This window comes from Atractosteus spatula, chromosome 8 (genome assembly GCF_055471065.1).
Source record: "Atractosteus spatula isolate fAtrSpa1 chromosome 8, fAtrSpa1.hap1, whole genome shotgun sequence".
NCBI lineage: Eukaryota > Metazoa > Chordata > Actinopteri > Semionotiformes > Lepisosteidae > Atractosteus > Atractosteus spatula.
Window position 1 is genome coordinate 176855 of NC_142713.1, and position 24095 is coordinate 200949.

General features: G+C 54.7%; 4 protein-coding genes across 6 annotated transcripts in view; 3 read left to right on the top strand and 1 right to left on the bottom strand.

The window, feature by feature from the left end:
• Window positions 1-2279, bottom strand: part of LOC148828922 (ATP-sensitive inward rectifier potassium channel 11-like) — a 2967-nt gene extending 688 nt beyond the window's left edge. The window contains exons 1-3 of the mRNA XM_088923531.1: window positions 1488-2279; window positions 900-1268; window positions 521-757 (exon numbers count right to left, since the gene is read on the bottom strand). Coding sequence (XP_088779657.1) covers window positions 521-757; window positions 900-1058 — 396 coding nt within the window. The 5' untranslated portion in view covers window positions 1059-1268; window positions 1488-2279. The remainder of the gene's footprint in view (window positions 1-520; window positions 758-899; window positions 1269-1487) is intronic.
• Window positions 2280-3244: 965 nt separating this feature from the next.
• On the top strand, window positions 3245-8164 carry LOC148828923 (E3 ubiquitin-protein ligase TRIM16-like). 2 transcript variants are annotated; one of them, XM_088922856.1, is made up of 6 exons: window positions 3245-3884; window positions 5920-6015; window positions 6166-6399; window positions 6549-6708; window positions 6815-6880; window positions 7077-8164. In XM_088922856.1, the coding sequence occupies exons 1-6, from the start codon at window positions 3294-3296 to the stop codon at window positions 7610-7612; spliced, it is 1683 nt and encodes a 560-aa protein (XP_088778982.1). In that variant the 5' UTR covers window positions 3245-3293; the 3' UTR covers window positions 7613-8164. The 2 variants fall into 2 exon arrangements, with proteins under 2 accessions (XP_088778982.1, XP_088778983.1); XM_088922857.1 differs by lacking the exon at window positions 6815-6880 and having other exon boundaries at window positions 3258-3884; window positions 7077-7755.
• Window positions 8165-9432: 1268 nt separating this feature from the next.
• Window positions 9433-16102, top strand: LOC148828924 (E3 ubiquitin-protein ligase TRIM16-like). 2 transcript variants are annotated; one of them, XM_088922858.1, is made up of 7 exons: window positions 9433-9449; window positions 9691-10285; window positions 12389-12484; window positions 12635-12868; window positions 13018-13177; window positions 13399-13458; window positions 13988-16102. In XM_088922858.1, exons 2-7 carry the CDS (start codon window positions 9695-9697, stop codon window positions 14719-14721), a joined length of 1875 nt encoding a protein of 624 aa, XP_088778984.1. In that variant the 5' UTR covers window positions 9433-9449; window positions 9691-9694; the 3' UTR covers window positions 14722-16102. The 2 variants fall into 2 exon arrangements, with proteins under 2 accessions (XP_088778984.1, XP_088778985.1); XM_088922859.1 differs by lacking the exons at window positions 9433-9449; window positions 12389-12484 and having other exon boundaries at window positions 9655-10285.
• A 2885-nt stretch (window positions 16103-18987) lies between these two features.
• LOC148828925 (uncharacterized) lies at window positions 18988-23201 on the top strand. The gene is made up of 5 exons (XM_088922683.1): window positions 18988-19776; window positions 20553-20651; window positions 21250-21409; window positions 21495-21618; window positions 21747-23201. Exons 2-5 carry the CDS (start codon window positions 20565-20567, stop codon window positions 22885-22887), a joined length of 1512 nt encoding a protein of 503 aa, XP_088778809.1. The 5' UTR covers window positions 18988-19776; window positions 20553-20564; the 3' UTR covers window positions 22888-23201.
• The last annotated feature ends 894 nt before the right edge of the window (window positions 23202-24095 follow it).

Sequence of the window (24095 nt, forward strand, 5' to 3'; positions counted from 1 at the left end):
TGGACACTCCAGTACATTAACACTGCACTGAGAGAGAGAGGGGTTAATACAGACACACTGACTGGACACTCCAGTACACTAACACTGCACTGAGAGAGAGAGGGGTTAATACAGACACACTGACTGGACACTCCAGTACATGAACACTGCACTGAGAGAGAGAGGGGTTAATACAGACACACTGACTGGACACTCCAGTACATTAACACTGCACTGAGAGAGAGAGGGGTTCATACAGACACACTGACTGGACACTCCAGTACATTAACACTGCACTGAGAGAGAGAGGGGTTAATACACACACACTGACTGGACACTCCAGTACATTAACACTGCACTGAGAGAGAGAGGGGTTAATACAGACACACTGACTGGACACTCCAGTACATGAACACTGCACTGAGAGAGAGAGGGGTTAATACAGACACACTGACTGGACACTCCAGTACATTAACACTGCACTGAGAGAGAGAGGGGTTAATACACACACACTGACTGGACACTCCAGTACATTACAGACCTGGACCTCGATGGAGAACAGGAAGGCCGAGGTGAAGGAGTGGATGGCCGTGACACAGGGCGCAGGACCCGGCCAGCCCTGCTCCCGGGGCTCCAGGTCTCCGTGTCCGAAGGCAATCAGCCACCAGACCATGGCGAACAGCATCCAGGAGCAGAGGAAGGCGGAGGTGAAGATGAGCAGAGAGTGCTGCCACTTCAGGTCCACCATGGTGGTGAAGACATCCTGCAGGAAGCGGCCCTGAGACAGAGAGAGCGAGAGAGAGCGCGCTCACTGACCGGCTGGTGATGTCACCCCGCCGTGAGGTCACCGGGCTGCGCTCTGATGTCACGCCCCCGTGATGTAATCAGCCTGTGCTGTCCTGCCCCTGCACTGCGCTCACCTGCTCCCTGATGTTCTTGTGGGCCACATTGCAGGACCCGCCCTTCGTGATGAAGCGGGCTTTCTGTGTCTTGGACCGGTACCGACTGGGCTGGCCCGTTTCCTCCGCCAGCCGGGTCAGGAGGAACTCCTCCGGCAGCAGACCCTTCCTGGCTAGCATCCCAGAAGTCTGGGCCCGCTCGGAAACACGGTCAGCAGGCGAATCACGCGGTTCTGTGCGGTCTCAGCGAAGTAGGTTCTCCCGATCGGCGCCCTGCTCACAACTCCCCCCTGGTGTGGACCGGGCCCTCGCCCCCCGGGACGCGGTCAGCCCGTCCGCCTGTCTCCACGGCGAGCCCCACAGCCACAGAGACCCCGCATGTCCTGGGACCTGCGGGACAGGAAGTGACATCACCGCTGCTGTCAGTGCCGGGGGAAGTAATGTGGGTCAAGAGAACATTTCTGTTCCAAGCGCGTACAACCGACTGTACATTAAACAAAGGCTGTGATGTCAAAATATGCTTTCAATAAGATTTTCTCTGCTATTAATATAATTGGTTGTTAATGCTGCATTTGAAAACCAAAAGCTTAATCCAATGAAGGACTGCACCGAAGAGCTAAGAGACAGCGACGTCCGAGTTCTGCAGATCTGGGTATTTGCTAGTCTGGTTTCCTCATGGAGCTGTGCTGGAGCTCAGGAGATCTGGGTATTTGCTAGTCTGGTTTCCTCATGGAGCTGTGCTGGAGCTCAGGAGATCTGGGTATTTGCTAGTCTGGTTTCCTCATGGAGCTGTGCTGGAGCTCAGGAGATCTGGGTATTTGCTAGTCTGGTTTCCTCATGGAGCTGTGCTGGAGCTCAGGAGATCTGGGTATTTGCTAGTCTGGTTTCCTCATGGAGCTGTGCTGGTGGTCTGCGTGACCGATAGCAGCAAAATCAATGTATGAACATCCGTGCCCGGTGTCTCAACCGAGTTTAGCCTCTAGAGCATCTTCAGTCTTCCTGGCGAGAGTGCAGGCTGATCAGTAAACCGATTTCTGACACGACACAGACAAAGGTAAACAGCGGGGAATTTTGGAGTATTTCTGTTTTATCCTGTCGGTGTCCTGTCACGCACACGCACGGATGCTGTCTCTCGTCACGGCCGAGCTAGCGCGGAGGGCTGAGGAGAGGGGGGCCGGTCACGGCCAGCTCACACGCAGACACGCCGCCTTTCCAGTGAAGCCGCCGTCAGAAAACACGTCCAGCGCAGCGGCGAGCGGGTGGAGGAGGGGAATCCGAGCCACACAGACGCCACAGCTTCTCCCGTGAACACGAACACGGGTGGGCAGGCCGCACACAGACGCGAGCGGTGTCTTCATTAGAGAATATCCTACACATCCACGGCGCACGGCTGCGCATGAGGTGGAGCTGGGGCGGAGAGCGGGGGAGGGCGCGTCCTCCGCTCTCCAAGGTGCTGAAAAGACTCCGCCCCGTCCCTCCCGAACCCCGGGCCAGGAGCAATCGACAGTCGATATCAATATAGCATGATCCCGTACAGTGCGAAGTGTGCCATTAAAATCTCTCTCCCGCACTGGCCGCTGTGCTTCCGCGGGGCGCTCAGCTGTGCTGCTGCGATTCCCTGATGAGGCTGCAGACTAAGCAACTGCATCTGAACAGCAGCACCAACAACCACTTTTTAACACCGGGTAAAACAAGCCATTTAGTGCACTTCCTCTATGCTCTAATGCTCTGCCATTAGAACAGGTGCACATAGGCAGATTGGCAAGCTGGGAGACTGCGCCCTTTCCTTTCTCAACCAGCAGGGGGCGCTCCTCTCTCTAATCCAGTACTTCCAGCACACAGCCCCAGTATGGTGTCTGTGCAGTGGTGCTGCTGGTGCAGAATGATCACCGCGTGTCTCTCAGGTGGGGTCACTGGTGGAGAATGATCAATGTGTGTCTCCCAGGTGGGGTTACTGGTGCAGAATGATCACTGTGTGTCTCCCAGTTGGGGTCACTGGTGCAGAATGATCACTGTGTGTCTCCCAGGTGGGGTCACTGGTGCAGAATGATCCCTGTGTGTCTCCCAGGTGTGTCTGCTCTTCAATGGGGGGAGAAGGGGGTCTGCTCCAGTGTGCAAAGCAGTTTGGGATCCTTTGGAATGAGTAGTACTGTGTACTCTAAGAGAGAAAAGTTATGAACCTCCGGAAACAAAGATTACTGTCCCTGTAAACGTGAAAGAAAACGACTGAATTGTGGCCTCTGTAATCTTATCTTCTCTTCCCTTTTCTCCACTGGGAAGCCTGTATAAATAAGCTTGGTCTCTGTCCAAAACCACACCCCCAGCCTGCACAGCAACAGGAAGTGACTCACACAGCTAACTTTCGTTTCTGCCGAAGCCTCACTGAAACTGCGTCTCTGTGTCTGTGCAGTAAAAATGGCTGAAGCCAGTATCTCAGTGGCTCAGGACCAGCTCAGCTGTCCAGTCTGCCTGGATATCCTGAAGGATCCAGTGACTCTTCCCTGTGGACACAGTTACTGTATGGGCTGTATTAAGAGCTGCTGGGATCAGGATGATCAGATTGGAATCTACAGCTGCCCCCAGTGCAGACAGACCTTCACCCCAAGGCCTGTTCTGCGCAGAAACATCATGCTGGCTGAAGTGGTGGAGAAACTGAAGGAGACAGGGCTCAGTGGTCCTCCTCCTGCTCCCAGTCCTGCTGGCCCTGGAGATGTGCTGTGTGATGTCTGCACTGGGAGACAGGTGAGAGCTGTGAAGTCCTGCCTGGTGTGTCTGGCCTCTTACTGTCAGACTCACCTCCAGCCTCACTATGAAGCTCCTGCCTTCAGGAGACACAAGCTGGTTGATGCTGTGAAAAGACTTGATGCAGCAGTCTGTCCTGATCACATCAGACTCCTGGAGTCTTTCTGCCAAACTGACGGGGAGTTTATATGTTCGCTGTGCACTATGGGAAAGCACCGAGGCCACGATACTGTCTCAGCTGCAGCTGAGAGGACCGAGAAACAGGTGAGGACTTTTTCTCTTTACTAGGAGCTCACTAAACATGTCCAATGAAGTCAGGAGAATTCTCTTGCTCCTCCACCCAAAATTCTGTCCTCTGTGTGATTCCTGTGAGGAGATGAGCTCAGACTGTCCTCTGTGTGGCTCTGTGAGGAGATGAGCTCAGACTGTCCTCTGTGTGATTCCTGTGAGGAGATGACCTCGGACTGTATTTTGTGTGATTCCTGTGAGGAGATGAGCTCAGACTGTCCTCTGTGTGATTCCTGTGAGGAGATGAGCTCAGACTGTCCTCTGTGTGGCTCTGTGAGGAGATGAGCTCAGACTGTCCTCTGTGTGATTCCTGTGAGGAGATGAGCTCGGACTGTCCTCTGTGTGATTTCTGTGAGGAGATGAGCTCGGACTGTCCTCTGTGTGGCTCTGTGAGGAGATGAGCTCAGACTGTCCTCTGTGTGATTCCTGTGAGGAGATGAGCTCAGACTGTCCTCTGTGTGGCTCTGTGAGGAGATGAGCTCAGACTGTCCTCTGTGTGATTCCTGTGAGGAGATGAGCTCAGACTGTCCTCTGTGTGGCTCTGTGAGGAGATGAGCTCAGACTGTCCTCTGTGTGGCTCTGTGAGGAGATGAGCTCAGACTGTCCTCTGTGTGATTCCTGTGAGGAGATGAGCTCAGACTGTCCTCTGTGTGATTCCTGTGAGGAGATGAGCTCAGACTGTCCTCTGTGTGGCTCTGTGAGGAGATGAGCTCAGACTGTCCTCTGTGTGATTCCTGTGAGGAGATGAGCTCAGACTGTCCTCTGTGTGATTCCTGTGAGGAGATGAGCTCAGACTGTCCTCTGTGTGGCTCTGTGAGGAGATGAGCTCAGACTGTCCTCTGTGTGATTCCTGTGAGGAGATGAGCTCAGACTGTCCTCTGTGTGGCTCTGTGAGGAGATGAGCTCAGACTGTCCTCTGTGTGATTCCTGTGAGGTGATGACCTCGGACTGTATTTTGTGTGATTCCTGTGAGGAGATGAGCTCAGACTGTCCTCTGTGTGATTCCTGTGAGGAGATGAGCTCAGACTGTCCTCTGTGTGGCTCTGTGAGGAGATGAGCTCGGACTGTCCTCTGTGTGATTTCTGTGAGGAGATGAGCTCGGACTGTCCTCTGTGTGGCTCTGTGAGGAGATGAGCTCAGACTGTCCTCTGTGTGATTCCTGTGAGGAGATGAGCTCAGACTGTCCTCTGTGTGGCTCTGTGAGGAGATGAGCTCAGACTGTCCTCTGTGTGATTCCTGTGAGGAGATGAGCTCAGACTGTCCTCTGTGTGGCTCTGTGAGGAGATGAGCTCAGACTGTCCTCTGTGTGATTCCTGTGAGGAGATGAGCTCAGACTGTCCTCTGTGTGGCTCTGTGAGGAGATGAGCTCAGACTGTCCTCTGTGTGATTCCTGTGAGGAGATGAGCTCAGACTGTCCTCTGTGTGGCTCTGTGAGGAGATGAGCTCAGACTGTCCTCTGTGTGGCTCTGTGAGGAGATGAGCTCAGACTGTCCTCTGTGTGATTCCTGTGAGGAGATGAGCTCAGACTGTCCTCTGTGTGGCTCTGTGAGGAGATGAGCTCAGACTGTCCTCTGTGTGATTCCTGTGAGGAGATGAGCTCAGACTGTCCTCTGTGTGGCTCTGTGAGGAGATGAGCTCAGACTGTCCTCTGTGTGATTCCTGTGAGGAGATGAGCTCAGACTGTCCTGTGTGGCTCTGTGAGGAGATGAGCTCAGACTGTCCTCTGTGTGATTCCTTTGAGGAGATGAGCTCAGACTGTCCTCTGTGTGGCTCTGTGAGGAGATGAGCTCAGACTGTCCTCTGTGTGATTCCTGTGAGGAGATGAGCTCAGACTGTCCTCTGTGTGATTCCTGTGAGGAGATGAGCTCAGACTGTCCTCTGTGTGATTCCTGTGAGGAGATGAGCTCAGACTGTCCTCTGTGTGGCTCTGTGAGGAGATGAGGAGATTTTCTCTTTTTTGTAATTAACCCCTGAAAGTTCAGACATTAATACCCCCACTAATTTTCCACAGAAGCAGCTGGGGGCGACACAGAGACAAACCCAGCAGAGACTCCAGGAGAGAGAGAAGGAGCTGCAGGAGCTGAGACAGGCTGTGAAGTCACTCAGAGTGGGTATTGACCAGAGGAGTGGACACACAGGCACACATTCCCACAGCTGGACACTGGACACACCAGTACCCTGAGGAAACACCACACACAGTAGAATGTAGTTTGAGTGTTGTCCTGTGTGATAATCCACTGTGTGTCTCCTCACTCAGAGCTCTGGACACACTGCAGTACAGGACACTGACAGGATCTTCACTGAGCTGATCCGCTCCATTGAGAGAACACGCTCTGAGCTCACACAGCTGATCAGAGCTCAAGAGAAGACTGTACTGATTGAAGCTGAAGGACTCCTGGAGCAACTGGAGCAGGAGATCGCTGAGCTGAGGAGGAGAGACGCTGAGCTGAGCCAGCTCTCACACACAGAGGATCACATCCATTTCCTCCAGGTAACAGCACTGCTCTGGGACTCTGCAGTCCAGAAGGGAGTCTCTCACACAGAGCTCTTCAATGGAGCTGCTCCTGGCTTCTCCCCAGGAATGTGTGCTGGAGCCCAGTGTGTTTGACTGGAAACTCCTCTCTCTCCTCCCTGATGCAGAAGTTCCAGTCTGTCTGTGTCCCTCCTGGAGCTGGAGACTCACCCAGCATCCCTGTCAGACCCCACTTCTCTCCTGAGGCTGTGAAGAGAGCTGTCTCTGGACTGAAAGAGCGACTGGAGGACATCTGCAGGGAGGAATCATTCAAGATCTCCAGGACAGGTTAGTGGAGAAACACACTGGCGTCTTTCTAGAGATCAGCTGACCTGATTGTATTCCCAGGTACTCATTACAAAGCCTGTTTCTCTCTGTGTCTCTGCCTCCCCAGTGAAGCAAACTCTAGTCTACAGTTTGCAGTCTCCAGAGCCCAGGACCAGAGCAGAGCTTTTGCACTGTGAGTGTTTTAAATGTACAATACTTAATAAATTATCCAGGAGCCTTTTCGGTAACGAGCCCTGTTCTTTGCCTGCTGGGATTATTCAGTCCATTTGTAGGCTTAATCAGGACAGTTTTCAATCCCCATTTCAATGGACTGAAATCTCCTTTACCCCAGTTAACTGCAGAGTGATGCCCCCTCTCCTCTCCCCCAGACTCCTGTGCGCTCCAACCAGACCCTGACACCGTGAACCCCAGGCTGTGCCTCACCGAGGAGAGCAGGAAACTGACCGCGACGAGAGAGGTCCAGCCGTACCCCGATCACCCCAACAGATTCGAGTCCTACTGCCAGCTGCTGTGCCGGGACGAGCTGTCCGGGACCCGCAGCTACTGGGAGGTGGAGTGGGGCGGGAGGCAGGCAGATATAGGGGTCAGCTACCGAGGGATCGCCAGGAAAGGACTGGGCTCCCAGTGCGCCCTGGGGCACAACGCCGAGTCCTGGAGTCTGACCTGCAGCGCGGAGGGGTACTCCCTCTGGCACAGCGATGTGGAATCGGTCGTGACTGCGCCCCACTGCGCCAAGATCGGGGTGTACGTGGACCACAGGGCTGGAACTCTGTCCTTTTACAGCGTCTCTGGGGACACAGCGACCCTCCTGCACAGAGTCCAGGCCTCCTTCACGGAGCCCCTCTATCCCGGGTTTGGCCTGGCTAACTATGGTGACACTTTAGTCCTGTGCCAGATGGAGTAGCTTCCCCTGCCCACACAGACACATTGGTACCGAACCGTTCAGCACCAGGGTCCGAGCATAAGCAGAGACCCCCTGGGCCAGGCCAGTACCTGAATCCTCAGTCTGGCCCAGTGAGCCCGGCCGCAGGGCAGGCTGAGCCCACTAGTGTGAAGAGACCGCAGGTCACAGTGACCCCTGCTGGAGAGTGCTGGTGTAACAGGAGCGTGTGGCTCTGTCTTGCCTAGTCTGGTCCCCAAAAACCGACTTGACTTCGGAACGACAGGGCTGTTTGTCCGGCTTCTTCCCCTCCAACTGTTCTCTATTCCGTTTTCCATGTGTCTCCTGGTCCCGTTGACTAATTGAAGAGGCAGAACAGTCTCTCACTTCTCCCCAGACAGGAGGGGGTGCTTGAAGGCAGCAGGCCTGGAGCTCAGTGGAACAGCATTCGCTCCCTCTCAGCCAGGGTCCGGGAGATACGGCAGGGAGGGCCTTTCTGACAACCAGCTGATTAAATAAATTTACACCTCTGTACAGCTTAATCCTCTTCTGCAAAATAAAAACAATCCCCCAGCATTTCCTTGCTGTTTTTAATTACTGATTTAATTACTAATTCCAGAAGTACTGCTCTTTCTTAACAGTTTCGTCAGGCGACGAGTTTCTGTGATATCAGTGCGGACCGAACGCCTACCCTTGACCTCACAGGAGTGACAGTGACTGCACACGGCGCTCACGATATGAGCAGAAATAGCAGAAACATCTGTTGGATCAGCATTGAGCATTGAAAAGACCTGCCTGAACACCGCAGCTCGGCAGAGGAGTGTCAGACAGACCCTCCTCACGTGGGAGATAAGAGTTACATCACCCTGCATCGGCCTGCGGTCATCTCTCTGACAGATCTCTCAGACATTTCAACTATTACACACAAAATTCATTCATATAATTAATCTCACTGGAGAAGCACTTTTCATTGCAAAGGAGCACAGCCCCACCTGGGAGACACAGTGATCATTCTGCACCAGTAACCCCACCTGGGAGACACACAGTGATCATTCTGCACCAGTAACCCCACCTGGGAGACACACAGTGATCATTCTGCACCAGTAACCCCACCTGGGAGACACACAGTGATCATTCTGCACCATTAACCCCAGCTGGGAGACACACAGCGATTGTTCTGCACCAGTAACCCCACCTGGGAGACGCAGCTCAGGGCAACACCAGTGATGCTGTACGTGTCGCTGGGAGGACGAGCTGGCTCGAGCAGCTCCAGACAGGACTGGCCAGCCTGAAGGAAGTCGGGCTCTGTGGCATCTCAGAGGAGCGAGGGAGTGTCACACTGACCGCCAGGCCTCTTGTCCCGTTAACGTCCATCTCCTCACAGACCTTATAGTCCTGCATGTCTTTCCTTTACTCACACTAGGAATGAAAGAAGAGGAGTGTTCAAGCTGCTGTAAATACAGTCATTCCAACTGAAGAACAGTACATCCCAGCTTTCACTAATGTCCCTGACCAAATTCACAGTACAGTACAGTGCGGAGCCCTGATCTCCTCTCTCTCTCGCTGTGTCTCCTGTTTCCTGTGTGGTTAAGAATGAGAGACTGATTCTCTGTGATCTCCTCTCCCTCACTGTGTCTCCTGTTTCCTGTGTGGTTAAGAATGAGAGACTGATTCTCTGTGATCTCCTCTCTCTCTCGCTGTGTTTCCTGTTTCCTGTGTGGTTCTCTGGTACATTATGTCTGTGCTCTGTATGCTACTTCCTGCTCTCAGTCTCTCCCTTTCCTGTCCCTGTTTCTCTCTCAGGCAGTTTGTACCTGTGATTCTGTACTGCGGTTCTGATGGCCTGGGCTGTTACTCTCAGGTAAATACAGATTAATTAACAGAAATAAACCCATATGTCTCCTCTCCTTTAATCTGAGCAGTCCCCTCTCTGCCTGCACTCAACTCAAGACCACACCCCCTGTAAACCACACCCCTTTCATTAACCACACCCCTGCCGCTCTGGGCATTTCCAGGAAGTCACACAGAGATAAGTTTCGTTTCTGCTGAAGCAGACTCTCAGAATCTCTCGCACTCTGCGCTCTGTGCATTTCTCTCTGCAGTAAAATGGCAGAAGGTGGAATTTTACTGAATCAAGACCAGTTCAGCTGTTCAGTGTGTCTGGACATCCTGAAGGATCCAGTGACTCTTCCCTGTGGACACAGTTACTGTATGGGCTGTATTAAGAACTTTTGGGATCAGGATGATCAGACTGGAGTCTACAGCTGCCCCCAGTGCAGACAGACCTTCACCCCAAGGCCTGTTCTGGGCAGAAACATCATGCTGGCTGAAGTGGTGGAGAAACTGAAGGAGACAGGGCTCAGTGGTCCTCCTCCTGCTCCCAGTCCTGCTGGCCCTGGAGATGTGCTGTGTGATGTCTGCACTGGGAGACAGGTGAGAGCTGTGAAGTCCTGCCTGGTGTGTCTGGCCTCTTACTGTCAGACTCACCTCCAGCCTCACTGTGAAGCTCCTGCCTTCAAGAGACACAAGCTGGTTGAGGCCACAGGACAACTGCAGGAGAAGATCTGCTCCAGTCATGACAAACTACTGGAGCTATATTGCCGTACTGATCAGAAGTGTGTTTGTCTGATCTGTACATTTGATGAGCACAGAGGCCATGATTCAGTCTCAGCTGCAGCAGAGAGGACTGAGAAGCAGGTGAGGACACTGTAACTGGGTGTAGAGGGCTATTACGAGTGTGATGGGGCTGTTGTGGGAGGAGTAGTCTGTGACTTGATTAACAGCCTGTGCAGAGCTTCACTGCTAGAAAAGTATGTTTTCTCCCTCACTGGGAAGTCAGACTGCTACCTTATTGTTTCAGAATTTCAATCCAATTACAGTATTTACAAACACCAGATGTATGAGGTAGGCCTGCACAGAGGTCAGCATTGCTGCCTCCCAGCCCGGAGGCCCTGGGTTCAGCTCCTGGGGTACTGTCTGTGTGGAGTTTGCATGTTCTCCCCGTGTTCATGTGGGTTTCCTCGGGTTGCTCTGGTGTCCTATCACAGTCCAAAGACAGGCTGCCTGGTGAAATGGTTCTGGAAAAATTGGCCCTAGTGTGTGTGTGCGTGTCTGTGTGAGTGTGTGCGTGTCTGTGTGAGAGTGTGTGTCTGTGTGAGACTGTGTGTCTGTGTGAGAGTGTGCGTGTCTGTGTGAGAGTGTTTCTGTGTGTGTGTTCCCTGTGATGGACCTGTCCAGGGTGCATCCTGACTTGTGCCTGTAGCCTGCTGTGACTTCAGCTGTCCTGTGACCCTGTACTGGTACATTATGAAAACGGGTGCATGAGTTTCAGCAGATTTCACAGGTTTCAGAAGCTGCTGATATGTTTCTGGCAGCAGTTTGTTATGTGTGTGCATTGTGTAGCAGTGAGTCAGAACAAGGAAGAATTTCACTCAGGCAGATCTCTCTGCACGTGTGCGGTGCCCTCTGACCCCGGGTACAGGAATGAGAGGCGGGTAAGATGAACTGGAACACCTTGTACACAGAGGTGTAGGTTCTCCTGTACAGCACAGGACCGTACTGAGGAAACTGGAACTGGAGTCTGGGCACTCAGGGCGTCTGACTCAGCGCCTGGGTCCTGGGTTCGAGTTTGCATATTCACCTCATAATGAAATAGGCTTTTCCTCAGTGCCCTGGTTTCCTCCCAGAGTCCAGAAACAAGCTGTCTGGGATAATTAAGTTCTACAATATAATCCTGCTGTGTTTGTGTGTCTGTGTGTGTGAGTGTATGTGCATGCCTTTATCTGTGTCTGTGTCTCTTTGTGTGTGTTTCCGTGGGCATCTGAGTGTGTCTGTGTCTGAGTGTTTTTGAGTTTCTGTGTGTCTCTGTGTGTCTTTATCTGATTGTATGTCTACATCTTTGTATTTGTGTGTATGTCTATTTGTGAGTGTGTGTGTTTGTGTGTCTCTGTGTGTGTGTCTGTGTCTGAACTCAACTCTATGTGAGTGTGTGTCTGTGAGTGTTTGTGTCTGTGTGTACAGTATTTGTCTGTGCATGGGTGTATCTGAGTGTGTGTTTGTGTGTGTCTCCGTGTCTATGTATGAGTGTGTGTTTGTGTATGTGTGTTTGAGTCTGTGAGTCCAAGTGTGCTTTCTGAGTGTGTGTGAGTTTGTGTGTATCTTGTGTGTGTGTGTGTGTGTGTGTGTGTGTGAATGTGTGTCTCTGTGTGAGTGTGTGTCTCTGTGAGTGTGTGTGTGTTTGAGTCTCACCCTGTGTGCTCACCCTGCGATGGACTGGTGTCCTGTGTCCTGTCTTGTCTGCTGAGCTGCTCTCAGAACATTGAAAGGATCAAGTTCAGCTCATCAGAAACATGTAGTGCAGAGTTTTGTTTTGAAACATTTTAGAGCAGCAGGGAACTGATGAAAATCACAGAGGTGCCTAATAAATTAGTTTACTACAGATGTACGTATGGAAAGATGATAATAAGTATTTGCAGAGTGTGTTTTTCATTATGAAGCGTACCACAGATTGCAGCTTCTTACAATCATCATCCAGCACAAACAGCCATGAATTCAAGACCGCTGTAAACCAGACTCTCCCATGACTGGGTTCAGGATCCCGGACACTTAAAGAGCCTTTAATTGACAAAGCTCAGTCAAAATGAAATGCGAGAGTCACTTAAAGGAAACGAGACATCTCTGTCTGACAATCTCTCTTCTACTATTGCGCCCTGAGTCACTGAATTGAGGGATTTCCCTCTACAAGATTTCATAATGTTTCAGTTCGTACTGAAAATAGAAAACCGCTCTGTTTCTCCACAGAAGCAGCTGGGGGCGATACAGAGACAAACCCAGCAGAGACTCCAGGAGAGAGAGAAGCAGCTGCAGGAGCTGAGACAGGCTGTGGACTCACTCAGAGTGGGTATTGACCAGAGGAGTGGACACACTGACACACATTCCCACAGCTGGACACTGGACACACCAGTACCCTGAGGAAACACCACACACAGTAGAATGTAGCTTTAGTGTTGTCCTGTGTGATAATCCACTGTGTGTCTCCTCACTCAGAGCTCTGCACAGACTGCAGTACAGGACACTGACAGGATCTTCACTGAGCTGATCCGCTCCATTGAGAGAACACGCTCTGAGCTCACACAGCTGATCAGAGCTCAAGAAAGGGCTGCAGTGAGTCAGGCTGAAGGACTCCTGGAGCGACTGGAGCAGAAGATCACTGAGCTGAGGAGGAGAGAAGCTGAGCTGAGCCAGCTCTCACACATAGAGGATCACATCCATTTCATCCAGGTAACAGCACTGCTCTGGGACTCTCTGCAGTCCAGAAGGGAGTCTCTCACACAGAGCTCTCCAATGGAGCTGCTCCTGGCTTCTCCCCAGGAATGTGTGCTGGAGCCCAGTGTGTTTGACTGGAAACTCCTCTCTCTTCCCTGCTGCAGAATTTCCAGTCTGTCCGTGTCCCTCCTGGAGCTGGAGACTCAACCAGCATCCCTGTCAGACCCCACTTCTCTCCTGAGGCTGTGAGGAGAGCTGTCTCTGGACTGAAAGAGCGACTGGAGAACTTCTGCAAGGAGGAATCAGTCAAGATCTCCAGGACAGGTTAGAGGAGAAATACACTGGCGTCTTCCTAGAGATCAGCTGACTTCACTGTTTTCCCAGGTGCTCATTACAAAGCCCGTTTGTCTGTACTGACTTGGGCCCTGTTGATCACAGATGTTCAAGGTGCTCAGTCTCTCTCAGTAGGAGTGAAAGAATCCTGTTGTGTCCTGGATTCATTCACATGGTTTAATCTGTGTGTCTGTCTGTCTCTGTCTCCACAGTCAGTGAAGTCTACAGTCTGCAGACTCCAGAGCACAGGACCAGAGCAGAGCTTTTACACTGTGAGTGTTTTTTCACTGTAACTGTCCACACTGAGGACATCAGAGCACAGAGGAGAGAAGCACACGCTCACTGACACATTCATTCACAATCTTTTTACCAATACAAATACAAACTATTACAATACATTTCCATACTGCGAATCATAGAGACAAACATATAGCCAAAGATCCAGATACACAAATCCAGGAATACGGCAAATAAGGGCCTCTCTTTCTCTTTAATTAAGCTGATAGCAGTGTGAATGGAGATTGACAAAAAGAAATGTTCTTATTACATATGCTGTACATTCTTCATTCAGACCTATGCATATGTCCATCTTTACTGGGCTGTGGGGGTGGAACTCTAGTGGAGATCTGCTCAGGGATTGGTCTGTTCTGCCTGTCTGTCCTCTGACAGTCCTCTTCTCTCCAATCAGAAACCCCAGTGTGTATCTTACTGGGCTGTGGGGGCGGGACTCTAGTGGATTATGCTCAGGGATTGGTCTGTTCTGCCTGTCTGTCCTCTGACTGTCCTCTTCTCTCCAATCAGATGCCTGTCAGCTCACACTGGACCCCAACACAGCGCACAGACACCTCTGTCTGTCTGAGGGGAACAGGAGGGTGACCTGGAGCAGGGAGCCCCAGCAGTACCCCGATCACCCCGAGAGATTTGATTCAGAATTCCAGGTGCTGTGCAGAGAGGGGCTGTCTGGGACTTGCTGTTACTGGGAGGTGGAGTGGAGAGGGGTTGATGTTGATATAGGGGTCACATATAAAGGACTCAGCAGGAAAGGGGAGGGTGTTGACTGTCATCTTGGACACAATGTCAAGTCCTGGAGTTTGTGCTGCTCTGGTTCCAGTTGGTCTTTCAGGCACAATAATGAAGAAACTGTAGTACCTGTCCTTCCCTCCTCCAGAATAGGGGTGTATGTGGATCACAGGGCTGGAACTCTGGAATTTTATAGCGTCTCTGGAGACACAGTGACCCTCCTGTACAGAGTCCAGACCTCCTTCACGGAGCCCCTCTACCCCGGGTTCAGGTTTGGAAATCGAGGAGACAGTGTGACCCTGTCCCACCTGCAAGTCTCTTCTGTCCTGGGTGAGAAACAAGAGCTCCAGCAGTTCGGTCTGTTTTCATCATTCAGGGGAATGAAATGTGATTCCACTCTGTCACTTGACTACAAACCCACAGCTCACAGAGTGATTTCTATCCCACCCCCTAAGATTTCAATCAAGAAGCCCAAATTAACAGTTGTGTCCAAATTAACCCCTTCCTCTCACTGAGTGTCCAGTCGGTCAGCAGTCAGTCCCTGTGCCACTGGACTTTAGATGGTCTGAAAGGGAGCAGGTACAGGAGACAGATAACATGCTTTCTAAGACCATGGCTCTGAGTACTAGTGCCCCCTATACAAACCCCTACACTCTCTCACCTCGGAGACACAGAGACCCCCTCCCTCTCTCACCTGGGGGACAGAGACCCCCTCCCTCTCTCACCTGGGGGACAGAGACCCCCTCACTCTCTCACCTGGGGGACAGAGACCCCTCTTCAGAAATATGAATGAAGAATGATCTCAGCCCGTCTGTCCCTCAGCAGGGAGCGGATGTTTCCGCCCAGGTCTCTGCTTGTGTTCCTGCTGCCTCGGAAACAGACTCTGCCTTGAGCACGTCAGGGTTAAACTGGGGAGAAGTCTCCGTGCGCACAGACCCATGAACCAGAGGTCCGACCCAGGACCGACCCCACTTGTACAACACGGCTCCGAGCTGGAGCAGGCAGACTGGAGCAGACTGGAGGGTCACTGGGGCTCTGTTCCAGCTCGGTCCAACACAGCCCCTTCATCTCGTCTCAGAGCCACAGAAAACCAGGGGCAGAAAACCAGCTCGTCAGGCCCGCCGTTAAACATTTCGAATTATTGAGCCTTCTAGGTGGAAGCCACAAGGCTGTGCACCTGAGGCTGAGAGAAGTTTAAAAGTCACACTTCCTTCGTTATTTACAGTTCAGTCACTTTGCCAAGCGAGATGTGCGACGTCGACAGGCCCTGGTAGAGGGTTCGAGCAGCTTTCACTGGTGCTCTGTCGATGTTAGACTGCATTAGGATAAAACAGAATTGAACAGGACATGTCCTCCGGTCTCCCCGGTATGCGAGAGGACAGATCTGCTGAAGGCTCTCTCTCACCTCGCTGGCTGTGTCCCAGGCATATTGCAGTGGTACTCAGAAGTGTTTGGGAAGAATATGCTGGAACCCCAGATTCTTAACTGGCGCTCCTGTGGTCCAGAGACAACTCTCAGGCTAACCAAGGAAGATCAACCAGCACTGATGTTCAGAATGGCTGTGGCCTGTTTCAAGAGCGGGCTCGATGACATGATCTCCACTAGGACAGCGGAGGAGGACAGGCACTCACCTTTCTTGACTGTTTTGAAAAACAGATCCCTGATTGCTTCGCAAACCCAGCCATTCTGAGGTCACTTCATCATCGATTCCAGCTCAGCTCTAATCTCCACAAGACATCACCAGGCTGGAGCTGTTGGTTTTTCGTCTGGACGCTGTTTATTCCTCTCTCTTTTTTTGGTGTTTTTCAGAATTTAGTATTGTTTTGTTATGTTTCTTAGTTATTGTTGGTCTTGTTAAAATGTTCAAAATTCCTTAAATAAAATACTTCAAAGAAACGAGAAAAGTGGGCCCTTCTGTACAAGCCATGGTGTTGAAGCCGATATGCTGGCTTCTCTCCAGACACAGCTGGGTGAGCTCCTCCAGTCAGGACAGGAGGCTCTTCTGTACACAGAGGGTGGTGGGGGTGGGGAACAAACTGCCCAGCCCTGTTGTTGAAGCCGATATGCTGGCTTCTCTCCAGACACAGCTGGACGAGCTCCTCCAGTCAGGACAGGAGGCACTACCGTACACAGAGGGTGGTGGGGGTGGGGAACAAACTGCCCAGCCCTGTTGTTGAAGCCGATACCCTGGCTTCTCTCCAGACACAGCTGGACGAGCTCCTCCAGTCAGGACAGGAGGCACTACCGTACACAGAGGGTGGTGGGGGTGGGGAACAAACTGCCCCGCCCTGTTGTTGAAGCCGATATGCTGGCTTCTCTCCAGACACAGCTGGACGAGCTCCTCCAGTCAGGACAGGGGGCTCTTCTGTACACAGAGGGTGGTGGGGGTGGGGAACAAGCTGCCCAGCCCTGTTGTTGAAGCCGATATGCTGGCTTCTCTCCAGACACAGCTGGACGAGCTCCTCCAGTCAGGACAGGGGGCTCTTCTGTACACAGAGGGTGGTGGGGGTGGGGAACAAACTGCCCAGCCCTGTTGTTGAAGCCGATATGCTGGCTTCTCTCCAGACACAGCTGGACGAGCTCCTCCAGTCAGGACAGGGGGCTCTTCTGTACACAGAGGGTGGTGGGGGTGGGGAACAAGCTGCCCAGCCCTGTGGTTGAAGCCGATACCCTGGCTTCTCTCCAGACACAGCTGGACGAGCTCCTCCAGTCAGGACAGGAGGCTCTTCTGTACACAGAGGGTGGTGGGGGTGGGGAACAAGCTGCCCAGCCCTGGTGTTGAAGTCGATACCCTGGCTTCTCTCCGGACACTGATGGTAGAAGCAAAATCCCTTTTATTCAACATGTGTTTCAATACAGCAAACAACCCATCCATTTCCTTAGCTTATAGTGGGCTCTGTGACATTTCCAGTCCCGTCCAGGTGAGATCTCTTTTTAATAAAAGAAGAATTAAACTGAAAGTGATTAAGAACAAACTGTGAATCGCCATGCTTTACTGACAGGACAGACGAGGCAAAGGGAAGGTTTTTCTGTGGTGCAGATGGCAGTTCGTACTCAAGAAACAAGCACAGTGAATAAAAATATTAAACAGAGACAGAAAAGGCCATTTTAGTCACCTTTAAATAAACATTTTGAAAAATGAAAAAGTTGATGCTTTTCGCATCATCCTCGGCGCAGTCCGGCGCGGCCGCCCGGGAGACGGCGCCGCCTCGCCTTCCCCGAGATGTGCGCCAGGAGCCTGCCGGGCCCGACCGTCACCCGAACGGTCATTGGCTGAGCAGCCGGCGGGGGCGGGGAGAGGGCCGAGCAGCCAATCGCCGTGCAGGTGACTGTCGGGGCGTATGTCGTCATCTTCCTGAGCCGAGGTTCGCCAGCTGTTTGCGCGCAGGGCTGCGGTAGTGCAGGCGGTCAGGAGGGTTGGTGTTGTCTTTAATGCAGCGAGAGAGCCGGCAGCATGGACCGAGGATCGAGTTCGGAGCTCTTGTGTGTTATGGTTGTATTAACGGTATTTTTAGTGCGGTCTCACTTTGAGAACGTGTCAGCTGAATGTGTTAGGGCTTTACAATAGGAGCTACAGTCCCAGTCCAGTAGAACAGTCCTGTTACAATAGGTGCTACAGTCCCAGTACAGTAGAACAGTCCTGTTACAATAGGGGCTACAGTCCCAGTGCAGTAGGACAGTCTGTTAGAATAGGAGCTACAGTCCCAGTACAGTAGGACAGTCTGTTACAATAGGAGCTACAGTCCCAGTGCAGTAGAACAGTCCTGTTACAATAGGAGCTACAGTCCAGTACAGTAGAACAGTCTGTTACATTAGGAGCTACAGTCCAGTACAGTAGAACAGTCTGTTACATTAGGAGCTACAGTCCCAGTACAGTAGAACAGTCTGTTACAATAGGAGCTACAGTCCCAGTACAGTAGAACAGTCCTGTTACAATAGGAGCTACAGTCCCAGTACAGTAGGACAGTCCTGTTATAAAAGTTGCCTTCTTCCACAGGACATTCCTATGAAACGCTGTCCCTGCTCCACAGAACAGCACAGAACTACAGCTGGTGTTTGATTTCCAGGGGCGCAGAACCCACCCGCACTCAGGAGGATGTTGTTTTCAAGCTGAGCTAATTACCACCCTACTTCAGCCCTGTCGTTTCCTTCCAGTCCTGCGGCTCTTTCCCGGTGGGGCTTCGTGTTTCAGAACTGGAGGTGCTTTGTCAGCGCGGTAGAGGTGTGGGTGACTGTCGTGATTATCGCGCATTGATGAGGCGCGCTGTGTCCGTGTTTCCATTAGGGAGAGATAGAGAGCCTGTCTCCCAATAATGCTCAATATTTTTACAGTATATGTCAATATTTTATGACATGTCTCTGTTGTAAATGTCTGTAGATTTTATTTTACTTTTATTTTTTATTTTGTTCCATGTTAATTTTATTATTTTTATTTGCTTTGGCAACACTGATTGTACCCATCGGTCATGCTAATAAAGCACCTTGAACTGAATTGAGAGAGAGAGAGAGAGAGAGAGAGAGATGCTCTGTTGCCATGGCGACCGCAGGACGTGGGGACCCGCGAGCCGAGGCTGGGGGTGTTTTGTTTTCGTGCTGGCCTCGCGCGTGTGCGGGATTCCTCTCGGGGCGCGTGGGGGGGCGGGGGGGGGGGGGGGGGGGTTGGCAGAAGCAGCGCGCTGATTGGCCGGGGATGACATCAGCCTTGCGCTATTTTTAGCTGCGCTGAGCTGCATTACCTCATCGCCCTGCCTGGCGCAGGTACCGGCCGTATAAAACCCTCCGGAGGCGCAGACAGCGGGACTCGTACTCTCACTGACAGAGCGGGAGCGAAGCGCTTTACTGGAGCCGCACTGTGGGACCGCCGGCGCTCGGACCCTGCCCGCAGCCCGTGTCTCTGCCCTGCGCGCTCGGACCCTGCCCGCAGCCCGTGTCTCTGCCCTGCGCGCTCGGACCCTGCCTGCAGACTTGATTCCCTCTTCAGCCGGACTGTGGGACCGCCGGCGCTCGGACCCTGCCCGCAGCCCGTGTCTCTGCCCTGCGCGCTCGGACCCTGCCCGCAGTCCGTGTCTCTGCCCTGCGCGCTCGGACCCTGCCCGCAGCCCGTGTCTGTGTCCTGCGCGCTCGGACCCTGCCCGCAGCCCGTGTCTGTGCCCTGCGCGCTCGGACCCTGCCCGCAGCCCGTGTCTGTGTCCTGCGCGCTCGGACCCTGCCCGCAGCCCGTGTCTGTGCCCTGCGCGCTCGGACCCTGCCCGCAGCCCGTGTCTCTGCCCTGCGCGCTCGGACCCTGCCCGCAGCCCGTGTCTCTGCCCTGCGCGCTCGGACCCTGCCCGCAGCCCGTGTCTGTGTCCTGCGCGCTCGGACCCTGCCCGCAGCCCGTGTCGGACCTGCAGGCTGGGCTGCTGAGCTACTCGAGAGAGAGAGAGAGAGACCTCACCTGGCGAGTTTCTTGCACCCTTTTGGGCGGCGGGCTAGTTGTGGTTTCCCGCCCTGCGTGTCGTGGGCAGGACGGGCCCACTGTGGGATTGTCGCAGACTCCTTCAGCCCCGCGCCGCGCGCACCGGAGCCCCACGGTGAGTCCCGCGGATCGTGCGCGGCTTGTCACTGGTGCTCCGTCCACGGGAGGGGGGAGATACAGTCCCGCTGAGGTCGATACTGTGGTCATATCGGTCCGGTCCGGTCCGGTCCAGAGTCGCTACGCAGACCGAATCACTTTCGCTGCGATTACTGCTGTTGTCGGCACTGTCCTGGGTTAGTGATGGAAATGAATGGTTTTGCAAGCAGGTTTGAACTCGCGGGGCTATAAGCAGCTGAGGTCCTGCTGGAGTCGCAGCGCCCTGCCCCCTGTCGGCGGCCCGACAGCACTGCAGGGATGAGCGCCAACCCGATCCAGGCCAGGGGTTACCGTGTGTTCAGCCACCCTCCAGTCCGGAGCTGTCTGATCCGCTTCGCTTGTGCTGGTGAATTAGATTGACTGGTAAACCAGTAAAACCAGGAGCGGATCAGGCTTCTGTGCGCCAGGAGTCTGATTGACCGCAGTGTAAAACCAGAAGCGGATCAGAGTGCTGTGCGCCAGGAGTCTGATTGACCACAGTGTAAAACCAGGAGCGGATCAGAGTCCGGTCTGGCTGAGCTCTGCAGTCTGGCCAGAGCTGTCTGGAAGACAGCAGCTCAGGGTGGTTGACGAGGGGTGAATTTACTCTGAGAGGAGGAGGAGGAGGGACAGATCAGAGGAAGTGAAAACAGGAAATACCCCTGGGGGCAGAGCGGGGGTGAATCTGTCCCACTGGTGTGAGTGGAGCTCTGGTGTGTGTTTCCTGCCTGACCCCTCCTGTCACTGACCCCGCAGTGACCCCGCAGGATGGTGATGTACCAGGACGCCGACAGACCCGCCCTGTCCCCTCTCCTGCCCCACCTGTACCTGGGAGCCCAGAGGGACGTCACCAAGGTGAGTCTGCAAGGGTCGAGCCCTCCAGCGTCCACTACTGTCCAGCCAGTCAGGGCCGGCTATGTGGTCAGTCAGTGTGTGGTCAATTGCAGTGGGAGTGGAGGCCAGTGTGGAGTCAGTCAGCATGTCCAGTCAGTTGCAGTGGGAGTGGAGGCCAGTGTGTGGTCAGTCAGTGTGTGGTCAGTTGCAGTGGGAGTGGAGGCCAGTGTGTGGTCAGTTGCAGTGGGAGTGGAGGCCAGTGTGTGGTCAGTCAGTGTGTGGTCAGTTGCAGTGGGAGTGGAGGCCAGTGTGTGGTCAGTCAGTGTGTGTGGTCAGCTGCAGTGGGAGAGGTGGCCAGTGTGTGGTCAGTCAGTGTGCCTGGTCAGTTGCAGTGGGAGTGGAGGCCAGTGTGTGGTCAGTCAGTGTGTGGTCAGTTGCAGTGGGAGTGGAGGCCAGTGTGTGGTCAGTCAGTGTGTGGTCAGTTGCAGTGGGAGTGGAGGCCAGTGTGTGGTCAGTCAGTGTGTGTGGTCAGCTGCAGTGGGAGAGGTGGCCAGTGTGTGGTCAGTCAGTGTGCCCGGTCAGTTGCAGCGGTGTGGGATAACGCTCTCCTCTCCCGCAGGACGGCCTGTCCACTCTGGGGATCTCTCATGTCCTGAGTGTGAGCCGCTGCTGTCCACAGCCCCCCTTCCTGCCGCCGTCCTGCTTCCTGCGCATTCCCATCGACGACTCGCTCAGCGACCAGCTGCTCCCCTGGATCCCCGCCGCACTGGCCTTCATCGGTACCCTGCTCCTCTTCCTCCGCCCTGTCACTCTACAGCCCAGCCAGTCAGTGTGTCCAGATTAACCCCCCTCTCTCTCTCTCAGACCAGGCTCGCTCTCAGAGAGGAGCTGTGCTGCTGCACTGTGTGGCCGGAGTCTCTAGGTCTCCAGCTCTCGCTGTCGCCTACATCATGCACCACCTGGGACTCGGCTTGGACGATGCCTACCGGTCAGTCAGTCCTTCTGTCTTCCTGCCACCTTGTGTCCTTCTCTGTTCTGTCCCTGTCCGAGTCAGCGTGTCTGTCTGTCTGTCTCATTCTGCCTGTGCAGCAGCGGTGACTCTGTCTCTCTCCGCAGGTTTGTGAAGGAGAGGCGCCCCTCCATCTCGCCCAACTTCAACTTCCTGGGTCAGCTGCAGCACTTCCAGAGCATGCTGGCCCGCCCCGGTGCGCTGCCAGCCAATCGCAGCAGAGCGCCCAGCCCGTCTCCGACCAACCTGACCAATCAAAATCTGCACCCTCCTGCTGCAGGAAGTGACCTCGGTCACGACAACAGCAACACCACTTTCTCGGGCAGTGGGCGGCTGGTTCCCATGATGCACTACGACAGACCGACTCGCGTCAACCTTAACCTGGAGCTCCGGGTCCCCCAGCGAGGGACTGACGCCCCCGGACCTGCACGCAGCTCGGACTCCCTCTCTAGGGACGACGCCCCCAGCGCCCCCGACACCCCGAACGAGCCCCCGTCTCTCTCTCTGGGCAGCGAGACGCCCATCGACTGCCTCTGCTCCTCCGCTCGCTCGCTCTCCCTCTCTCCCGCCCCGAACAGGACCGGGCGCCGGGGTGCAGGCCCGCCCCAGCCGAGCCCCCAGGCGCCAATCGGGCACCCTGCCGCTCGAGAGCCACAGGAAAGCCAGGCGCCCCGACCCCAGCTCCTGTCCACGGAGAGGACCCCACGACCCCCTGGCTGTCCGCCGGCGGTCAGTGCGGGACCCGGTGGGATCCAGCCCCCCATCCCGCAGACGGACCCCAGCCTGCCCCAGACCGGGCCCCCGGCTCGACCCGGCCGCTCCAGGGGCGACCCAGAGCCGGGCGGGCCTGAGGTCTCCCAGGCTGAGAGGCGCCGGAGCCTGACCCTGTCCCTCTCTGCTCCCCCCGCCCTGGCCGCCCCTGTCCCGGACGGCCACCGGGGGGCGCTCACGGGCTGCGCCGTGGCCGAGGAGGCCCGAGAGGACCAGGGGGACCCCAAGACCCCGGCCTCCCCCTTCAACCTGGCCGTCTCCAGGCTGGTGGGCTGGGGGGAGCGGCTGCTGCTGGGGGCTTTCCTGGGCACCAGGGTGACGGAGGCTGAGGAGGAGCTGGGGAGCCCCCTGCGCCCCCGAGTGAGCCCCCGGCTGCTCGTCCTGGGGGCGCCCAGCTGCAAGCACCAGGTCTTCGCCCAGCGGCACCTGGCCAGCCGGGGTCAGAGGTCATCGCGGTGCGGAGCGGTGCGGCTGTGAGGAGGTGACGTGCTGGTGAACCCCTCATCCTGATTGATTGATTGATTGATTGATTTCTGGGGCTGGTTTAGTGGCGGACGAGGCCATTCGGGTCGCCTGCAGAAGGGGGGCGCACTGGCGCAGGACTGGACACTGACGCCCCGACGTGGGGTTAACCTTTTTGCACAGACTCTTGGGGTCCCGCCCGAGGGGGGTGTTCCGGCCCCTGCGGCCTGCGGGCCGGTCCTGGAGCGGTCCAGTGTGGCGTCTTCCCGCCAGGCTCGCGGGTCTGCTTGTGCTCGTGAGGAGATGTTTAATAAAGACGGGGTGTTTTGTACGGGGTCTGTCCGAGTCGTGGTGCGAGGATCTCGCTGTGTGTGTGTGGAGGGGCTGCTGCTCTGTTACACAACACGCTGCACACTGTACTGTTACACAACACACTGCGCCCTGCACTGCTACACAACACGCCGCACACCGCACTGCTACACAACACGCCGCGCCCTGCACTGCTACACAACACGCCACACACTGCACTGCTACACAACACACTGCACTGTTACACAAGACAGTGCAGCTGCTGTGTGTCTCCCAGGTGGGGCTGGCAGGAGTGAGAGGAGTCTCTATCTGTCTTCCTGGGGGAGAGCTGGATCTGCGCTCGGCGCCCTGGTCCAGCCCGTGCTGCCCTGCAGGTGTACTTCTGCCCGCCGGCCACTGGGTGGAGCCGTTTCCCTTCTAACCGCCAAGTCTGCACAATCTCTGCCTGTTCCTGTCTGGTTATTCCCGGCTCCGCCCCTGCTTTGTGCAGAGAGCTGCAGTGACTCGAGCGCAGGACCTCAGTGCGCCTGTGTTTCATAAAGCGTCTGCTGGGCTCGGCCTTCTCCAGACTCGCCATGGCTTTGAGCGCAGAGCCCCAATCTCTGCCCACTGGACACCCCGGCACACTGACTCTGACCACTGACCAACTGGACACACTCCAGCACACTGACACTGACCACTGGACACACTGATACTGTCCACTGGACACTGCACCACACTGACACTGACCACAGGACACTCCAGCACACTGACACTGACCACTGGACACACTGATACTGTCCACTGGACACTGCACCACACTGACACTGACCACTGGACACACTGCAGCACACTGACACTGACCACTGGACACACTGATACTGTCCACTGGACACTGCACCACACTGACACTGACCCCTGGACACCCCAGCACA

What these genes read in the sequence shown, in the direction of transcription:
- LOC148828925 (XM_088922683.1), top strand. Translation starts at nt 20,565, where the DNA reads ATGGTGATGTACCAGGACGCCGACAGACCCGCCCTGTCCCCTCTCCTG. An exon ending in CCCAGAGGGACGTCACCAAG is followed by an intron (nt 20,652 to 21,249) that starts GTGAGTCTGCAA and finishes CCTCTCCCGCAG; the next exon opens with GACGGCCTGTCCACTCTGGG. An exon ending in GGCTTGGACGATGCCTACCG is followed by an intron (nt 21,619 to 21,746) that starts GTCAGTCAGTCC and finishes CTCTCTCCGCAG; the next exon opens with GTTTGTGAAGGAGAGGCGCC.
- LOC148828924 (XM_088922858.1), top strand. Translation starts at nt 9,695, where the DNA reads ATGGCAGAAGGTGGAATTTTACTGAATCAAGACCAGTTCAGCTGTTCA. An exon ending in CAGAGAGGACTGAGAAGCAG is followed by an intron (nt 10,286 to 12,388) that starts GTGAGGACACTG and finishes GTTTCTCCACAG; the next exon opens with AAGCAGCTGGGGGCGATACA. An exon ending in AGTCAAGATCTCCAGGACAG is followed by an intron (nt 13,178 to 13,398) that starts GTTAGAGGAGAA and finishes CTGTCTCCACAG; the next exon opens with TCAGTGAAGTCTACAGTCTG.
- LOC148828923 (XM_088922856.1), top strand. Translation starts at nt 3,294, where the DNA reads ATGGCTGAAGCCAGTATCTCAGTGGCTCAGGACCAGCTCAGCTGTCCA. An exon ending in AGGCTGTGAAGTCACTCAGA is followed by an intron (nt 6,016 to 6,165) that starts GTGGGTATTGAC and finishes CTCCTCACTCAG; the next exon opens with AGCTCTGGACACACTGCAGT. An exon ending in CAGAGCAGAGCTTTTGCACT is followed by an intron (nt 6,881 to 7,076) that starts GTGAGTGTTTTA and finishes CCTCTCCCCCAG; the next exon opens with ACTCCTGTGCGCTCCAACCA.